At 48.0% G+C, this 8,269-nt stretch overlaps 1 protein-coding gene across 1 annotated transcript in view; it reads left to right on the forward strand.

Annotated features, from left to right (window-relative positions):
* Positions 1-1,794: 1,794 nt before the first annotated feature.
* Positions 1,795-8,269, forward strand: part of PPIC (peptidylprolyl isomerase C (cyclophilin C)) — a 16,039-nt gene continuing 9,564 nt past the window's right edge. Inside the window, exon 1 of the mRNA XM_011987776.1 lies at positions 1,795-2,236. Within this exon, the coding sequence (XP_011843166.1) occupies positions 2,120-2,236 (117 nt within the window). The 5' untranslated portion in view covers positions 1,795-2,119. The remainder of the gene's footprint in view (positions 2,237-8,269) is intronic.

Raw genomic sequence — 8,269 nt, forward strand, 5'->3', positions numbered from 1 at the left:
GAAGAACACTATGGAGTGGTGAGTTAAACGGGAGACTTTTCAATAAACTGTACTGACATAAATGAATATTCTTATGAAAAAAATGAATTTTCTCCCTACCTTGTATTAGCCACCAAAATAGTTATATGCAAAAATATAGATGAATTTCACAAATATTTAAGCAAAAAGAAATACATATGATAATACTCTCTTTAAATAAAGTTAAAACAAAATTAAACTATAGTGCAAGAAAAGTCAGGATTGCAGTTAATTTGGGCAAAAAAAAGTGTTCGTAACTGGCAGAAGGTACAAGAGGAGTTTCTAGGGAGCTAGGAAAGATTTCATTTCTTTGCCTAGAGGGTGAGATGGCGGTAGCATAAAAAGTAGTTGGACAGATTCATTCATTCAACAAATAATTATTGAGAAATCACTATATATCAGGTATTGCACTAGATCTGGGTCATCAAAGGGGAATAAATATAGGCCTGATCCCTGCTCTGGCCGTGCTTACCTCTGATAGCAGACAGACAAAAACAATTAATGAATACAGATAAATATACACAATCACCTCACAGTCACCTCATAGGGTAAGTGCTCTGAGAGATACCCTTGTCTTGCTACCCAAGGGAGACTCTTTCCTCATTGGGGGTGGGGATGAAGAGGAAAGCCATTAGGTCTTTCACTGGACTGAATCATAAAAATAGCTCAGAATTGCATTTCTCCTTTTCCTTACCCCAAAAAAGTAGTGGTTACTCCTTTTATCTCTAATGGTTCCAATGTCATTTTAGATCTACACTTAGTTATACCTAGGAATCCCATCTGACACTTAGAAATTCCATCTGTTAATCCGAGGAAAATCTTGGCTTGAAAGTAATGGCACCAGTCCCTTAAAATGGCACCTATGTGCGAATACCACTAATTTTTAGATAATTTTAGGGCTGATACTCTAAAATAAAAAAGTTCTTTTGAAATTCTAATTCAAAAAGCAATGAGTTTTAAAATAATCCTTTCCATGTTATAAAATACTTCTATGCTCATTGTAGAACAGCTGGGAAATCAGAAAACTGCAAAAAAAAAAATTTTTTTAAACCCTCAAAAATCCATAATTCTATCAATAGGTATCAATTCTATCTATAGGTACTGTAAACGTTATGATACGTCTCTTTCAATATTTAAATGCCTTGAAATATTTATTTTCACGGTTGAGATCAGAATTTCTATGTGGTTTTGTAACCCGAGTTTTCCATCTAAAAAATATAAGAACTTATTTCCCCAGTCATTAATCTTCCTAAACATAATTCTTAAGTTTGTAAAAATTCCATCCTACAGATATACCTAAAAGTCAGTTTATTTACTTTGTTTCCCCAGGAAAGAATCCTACATGACCATGGTTCTGGGCCCGTGTAAGTGCTGCCTTGTGAACAGTGTAGACAAGATCACAGAATCATCCTCCAAGTACTTAAAATCAATGTAAAAGTTTTTCCAAGGCAAAGCTGGACTGTGAATCCAGCAATTTCCAATGTTCCCCAGATGTGAATCATCTCAGTGAGAGGCCATTATTCAAGTGCAACAGGGCTTCACGCGTCCAGCGGTGTCAAAGTTCTGCTAAGCGTCCGAAGCCTAGCAAAAGGTTCCGATGGGCCATTGGAACTCAGCGGCCCCGGCGGAGGCTGCTCCCAGGACTGCAGCAATCAGACCGGGACCGGCCGCAGAGTTCCCAGTCCCGCGGAGCGCTAGCTGCCGGGCGGACGCGGAGGCCCGAGAGTCCTAGTCCTCCGGTCCAGGTTTAATCCGCGCCTACGCGGTAAATTCCACGAGGTGCTCCCAGCGTAGCCCGCCGCGCCCTGCTCCGCGCCTGGCCAACCCGGGCTCCCTCCCGGCCCTGTCGCCCTCCGCACCCGCCTTAGGCGCAGCAGCCGACCCCCGGCTGCGCCCTCTGGGCGCGCTCCTCGGAGTCCCAAGTTCGGGTCGCGAGTCTGAACTTGGGAGGAACGCGCCCCGGGTCCCCGCCCTTCCCGGACTGCCCGATCCCCATCCCCCGCAACTGGGAGCGCGCAGGCGCAGCCGGCCGGGAGTCCCGTCAGCGGTCCCGGAGCCAGTGGCCGCGCCCGTGCCGGTAGCGCCGCTGCCACCGCTCACCATGGGCCCGGGTCCTCGGCTGCTGCTACCTCTCTTGCTTTGCGTGGGGCTCGGCGCGCTTGTATCTTCTTCGGGGGCCGAGGGCTTCCGCAAGCGAGGCCCCTCTGTGACAGCCAAGGTGACCGAGAGCGGCGGGCAGCAACTTCCCCTGTTGCGGGCGGGGCCCTGGGGGCGCTTTGGATACTGGGACCTCGGTGTCAGGGCGGGCGAGGAGGAGGCTTCCCGGGCTCAGGGGGACTGGAGGCGGCCGCCGGGCTGGGTGGGAGGGGGCTGCTCGCGTGCGGGGAGGCCGGCGCTCCCAGGGAGACCCTGGGGGAGCTGGGCTGAGGCCAGCCTGCCCCCGCCGCAGGCTGCTTGGACTTCTTGTCCCGGGTCGGTGGCCCGAGGTGATCAGCTTGTGGGTAGGAAAGGCTTCCGGAACCGGCTGGCCAGTTCTCCAGGAAGGAGACTGCCCAAGTACTTCCTTCTGCGTGGCCTGGGCTCGGGAGCGGAGCGAGAGGAATGCGGTGGGGACGGGACCCGCACAGGAGAGGCACTCGGAGTCCAGGGCTTGCAGCCGCCTGCCCGCCGCGTGGTCTCCACTGTGGCCGCGGTGGCTTCGGGCAGGCGTTAAAGCGCCTCGTTCAGATGAGAGACTACCCTCCGCCTCTTTTGGGGAACCGTCGTCCTCTCCCGGGAAGGGGAGGTGCGCCTTCAACTTCGGCGGGCGGGCGGCCCCGGCTGTGGGCTACACCGGGCCGGGCGAAGGCGGCACCTGTAGACCTGGGGCGGCTTCCACGGCGGAGGACGGGGGCGGAGGGCTGCCACAAAGTGCGTCTTTAAGGCTTCCTCGTGCTTAACTCCACTTCAGTTCTTTTTTCAGCATATTTAACCAAGGGTAGACGATAATGGGAGAGTGCAGGGAGAGGGAGGGGATAATTTGGTGCCCGTGATCACCACTTCTAGAAAACCCACTGGCAATAGTGTCTTGGAAACTGAAGCCGGAGGGGCGGGCTGCAGCTGAAAGTGGTCTTCATCAGTCTGGGGTTTGTCAGTGGAAACGATACTAATCAGCGACTAGAATACTTACATCCTCTATAGCAGGCGCCACCTGAGGACGGGGAAGACTAGGGGTGGGGAGGAGGAGGTCCAGCTCAGCATCTGGTGTCGCAGAAAGGCCATGCCACGCTGTGGGCGGGGTTGATAAACAGCCTGATGGTTTTGAGAAGCTCTGATCTTACTCCCAGCCTCTTGATCTTGTAGGCGTATCTAACTTTGGGAAATGATTTGTGCAAGGCCACAGAGCTCAATAGGGTCTCTGGAGATAAAGCCATAAACATAAAATTCGCACAATTATGAAATGTTAGAGGAAATAAACTTCAATATACGTTGGGTGACATTTTAAAATATCTGAAAAATGAGAAAAACCAGCGCAGGGAAGATTTAGGAGGCAAAGGGAACTGCATGTGCGTAAGTCCTCCAACGGGAAAGCCCTCCCTGCATTCAGAGGATGTGGAGAGAATGGTGTGGCTTCAGCACAGAATGAGAGGTGACTTGAGATGAGGTTGGAGGCGTGAGCAGCAGCGGGATCACACAGGGCCTTAGAGGCTGCAGGTAGGCGTGCGGGTATTGAGACAATTTTTCTTAAAATTTGAAGTCTTATTCTGCAATCAGAGCCACTGAAGGGTTTTAAGCATAAGAATGGCATGATTTCGACCGGGGTCGGTGGCTCACGCCTGTAATCCCAGCACTTTGGGAGGCCGAGGTGGGTGGATCACGAATGTCAGGAGTTCAAGAATGGCATGATCTCAGTATATACTCTTGAGAAATTTATGTGGCCACTCAGTGGAGAGTGAACTGGGAGGTCATTCAGGGCACCATGCCAGAGTCCAGATGGTGGCTTGGATTAGGGTGGTAATCATTGAAATGGGGAGCAAGGAAAGGACTTGTAACAGATTTTGGAGGGATAACTAACAGGAGTTGCTGATGGTTTAGAAAGTGGGGTGAGGGAGAGGGAATAGGAGGAATAGGTTTGCCAAATAAGATACAGGAAGCCCAGTTAGATGTGAATTTCAGATTAATAATGAATAAATGTTTTTAGTGTAAGTACATCCCCTGTAATATTTGGGAACAAGTTTCACCTGGGAAACTTTTTAAACCTGCTGATGCAGAGACCCGCCGCAGAGCAAGTCAGTCACAATCTGTATGGGTGGGGCTCAGTATCCTATCGTTTAGAAGCTTTCGGTGATTCTGATGTGCAGGCAGCATGGGCTGGGAACCACTGGAAGATGGAGCCAAGAGAGGAGGAAGCTGGTGGCTGCAGAAGGGGAAGGGTTTGAGCATCCTAAACCCTTGTCGGTGACACTGTCACTGAGGGAGAGTTTGCATGTACCCTACTCTCAGAATTGTTACTTAACATGTCATTTTTCCCCCCTACCGAATTTGTCATTAAGTTCTGAAAGCTAATTGTGTAGGTGCATCTTAAACAAATCTGCTCTGTTAAATTACTTTTTCATGAACTTCTAAAGACAACTGAATCTATTGGGAAATGATGTTCAAAATAATTTCTCTGAGTGCAGGCAAGTACATTAATTGGCCATTGCTCTAGTGTATTGTTTTCCCCAGCAGTGTTTTTGTTTACCTGTGGTTTCATTTAAAAATAGGAATTTGTAAATAAGAGAGGTGTGAGGTGCTATTCTGCCCACATGGCCCATTAGTGGCATTAACTTCGTCCACACATCCTACTGCTTGGCCAGCCTGGAAGCTTCCTGCCCCAGCCATAGAGGCTTAGGTGGGGGCTCTGGCTCATTGGGCTCCAAAAACACAGAATTACATTTGCTGACCTATATTTTTGAACCAATGCCATGGGATCTGTGCAGGATCCGGCATCAGGAGTGTGTGAAATAATGCCACCATCCTTCCAGCTGTACACATATTACAGCTTGCAAGCACATTAGCATGTAGTGGCCAGGAGGCTGTGGCTAGATGGCCTTGGACAAGTTATCTAGTGTCTACAGCTCCGTTTCCTCCTCTGTCAAATGGAGATAGAAATCATCCCTACCTGGGAGGGCTTTGCGCATTAGATGAGGTAAAGTAGATGTCTTAGTCCATTTGTGTTGCTATAAAAGAATACTTGAGGCTGGGCAATTTATGAAGAAAAAAGGTTTATTTAGCTCACGATTCTGTCGGCTGGATGATTCAAGATTCGACATCTGGTGACAGCCTCAGACTGCTTCCACTCATGGCGGAAGATGGTAGGGAACAAGCATGTGCAGATCACGTGGTGAGAGAGGAAGCTGAGGGGTGTGGTGTCAGCTTCCTTTTAAAACCAGTTCTCATGGGAACTAACAAAGTGAGAACCCACTCACTTCTGAGATGGCACCAAGCCATTCATGAGGGATCTACGCCCATGACTCAAACACCTCACATTAGGCCCCACCTCCAACATTGGAATCAAACATCTAAACCATAGCAGCAGGTAAAGCACATAGTCCATAGTCCCTGAGTGCAGAAGTCACTTGTTAGTGTTATTTGTGTTTATCTTCTTAATCCTACTGTGACAGCGCAGACCTGAAAGGAATCATTTATTTTACAGATGAAGAAAGAAAGTTCAGAGTTTAATTTGCTGAAGGTTCCATGGCCATTGAGTAGTAGAGCTGCATTTGAGAACAGTTTCTTCCACATCACAGCTCATGTACTGGGTGTGTTCCCTAGTTACTTTGGAAATGGAATCAGGATTAATTCCACAGGGGTTTGGGTCAGGCTGTGTGAGTGCCTCCTCCCTTTTCCTCTACCTCCTCCCACCTCCAATGCTGCGTAATTTCCAAATGACTTTCAAGGGCAGCCTTGAGGGAAAAAACAAGTGACTGAGGTGCCCACCCCCAAAGTCTAGCATGGAATCCAGTATCACCTTTCCCAGGAAGCCCACACTGATCTCCACAGATAATCACCACCCCTTACCATGACACCTCATCTGTACTTATCTTATAAAATCGGACTTCTCATTATATTATAGCATTCATGTATGTGTTTTCTGTTGGACTGAAGCTCCTTGAGGGTAGGAGCTTTGTAGCCCCAGCCCACCCCTGGCCCAGCACTGGGCCTTGTTCCCAGAGGTACTCAGCAACATCGGAGATGAATCCAGTGGTGAGAGGGTTTAGAGTGAGAGCGTTTGCTGGCAGCTGTCTCACCTCCTGTCTAGGAATGTGTGTGCCCAGGTTCTCCTTGAGTATCATTTGACATTGAACCATTTAACATTTGACTGCCTCCTTCTGCTGACCTTTAGCTGGCCCCTGGGGAGCTCAAAACACTGTTTCTGCTCCTTAGGGTCTCCCTGGCTAGACTGGGAGAGCCCTATTAACAAAAACCAGTTTAGCGAGAGGCAGCCTTGAAACCTGGGCTCTCACACTCATAGTCGGGAAATCTTGGTAAATCACGTAACCGCCCTCATTCCACTTTTCTGATTTGTAAATTAGTGATAATAGTTCCTGTCCCACCTTTCCCAGGTGTGGTGAGGATGAATTATATAAGATGATGTGGGTTACCCACACTGAGACCACTACTAAGTCATGTTTGTTTCCTTCCCTCTTCCTTCCTGCTCCTCCTCCAGTTTCTGCCCCTGTGTTTAAACGCCTCTCCTGGCTGGGCGCTGTGGCTCATGCCTGTAATCCCAGCACTTTGGGAGGCCAAGGTGGGCAGATCACTTAAGGTCAGGAGTTCAAGACCCAGCCTGGCCAATATGGTGAAACCCTGTCTCTACTAAAAATACAAAAAGTAGCCAGGTGTGGTGGTGCACACCTGTAATCCCAGCTAATCAGGAGGCTGAGGCACAAGAGTCACTTGAACCTGGGAGACAGGGGTTGCAGTGAGCCAAGATTGTGCCACTGCACTCCAGCCTGGGTGACAGAATGAGATTCGGTCTGAGTAAATAAGTAAATAAATAAATGCCTTTTCCGTCTCCCTCATACATTCCTTCCTTCACCACCCCAGTGCAGACCATTATGACCTTATTCTTGAACTGGTGTAAAAGCCTGCAGATTCTCTTTCTCTCCCCATATGAGTAACATTCACAGAGCCTCGCTTGACCCTATTTTTTCTCTTCTCTCTGTTGCCTAACAAAACTCATGCTTAGGCCGGCATCTCTCCTCTGCCTTCTGGAACTGGTGGGCAGCTTCTTTCCTGGCCCCCCACCCACTCTAACCCCTAGTTGTGGTCAGAAGGGCAGCTTTGCTTCTCTACACACAGGCTACATTTCCTGCCTAGATGCATTGGTTCCAGAAAGAAGTCTGCCAGACAGGGCTCACCTCCATCCTTGTTTGGGGAGATGGCTCCCCTCCTCCCAGGCCTGCCTCCCTTCAAGCCTTCCTCCTTAGCCTCACTGTTCCTGCAGGCCTAGGCGTACAGTGTTTGGGGGGCATTTGTCACACACTGCCCTGTACTGTGGTTATGGGTTTGCCTATCCTATCTCTTTATTTTAAACTGCCTTAGGACAGGGACTCTCTTACACAGTTTGTGCCTTCACATTGCCTTTTACGTAACCTTGCATAAATACTTGTTGACAAAATAAGATTTGATTTTATCCTTTCCATTAGAGTTGGGAAAACCTGCTGTGTGTTCTCATGCTCACTCATGAAGCTGAAGGATATTTTGATTTGGGGAAAAAATTATAATAATACATGTGCTAGGCTATGTGTAAAAAAAATGTGATTTTTGCTGAAGAGTTATGTTGGGTGACAGGTACTTTTTGTTCATCTGCTCATGTTGCTCTCCCAGATCTTACTCCCTTCCTTCCTAAACATTCACAGGTTTTGTTTTCTCTTCTTTATTTTAAAAGTCCTATTCAACATAGTGTTGGAAGTTCTAGCCAGGGCAATCAGGCAGGAGAAAGAAATAAAGGATATTCGATTAGGAAAAGATCAAGTCAAATTGTCCCTGTTTGCAGATGACATGATTGTATATTTAGAAAACTCCAGCGTCTCAGCCGAAAATCTCCTTAAGCTGATAAGCAACTTCAGCAAAGTCTCAGGATACAAAATCAATGTGCAAAAATCACAAGCATTCTTATACACCAATAAAAGACAAACAGAGAGCCAAATCATGAGTGAACTCCCATTCACAGTTGCTTCAAAGAGAATAAAATACCTAGGAATCCAACTTACAAGGGATGTGAAGG

Source organism: Mandrillus leucophaeus, unplaced genomic scaffold, assembly GCF_000951045.1.
Source record: "Mandrillus leucophaeus isolate KB7577 unplaced genomic scaffold, Mleu.le_1.0 Scaffold316, whole genome shotgun sequence".
NCBI classification, from domain to species: Eukaryota; Metazoa; Chordata; class Mammalia; order Primates; family Cercopithecidae; genus Mandrillus; species Mandrillus leucophaeus.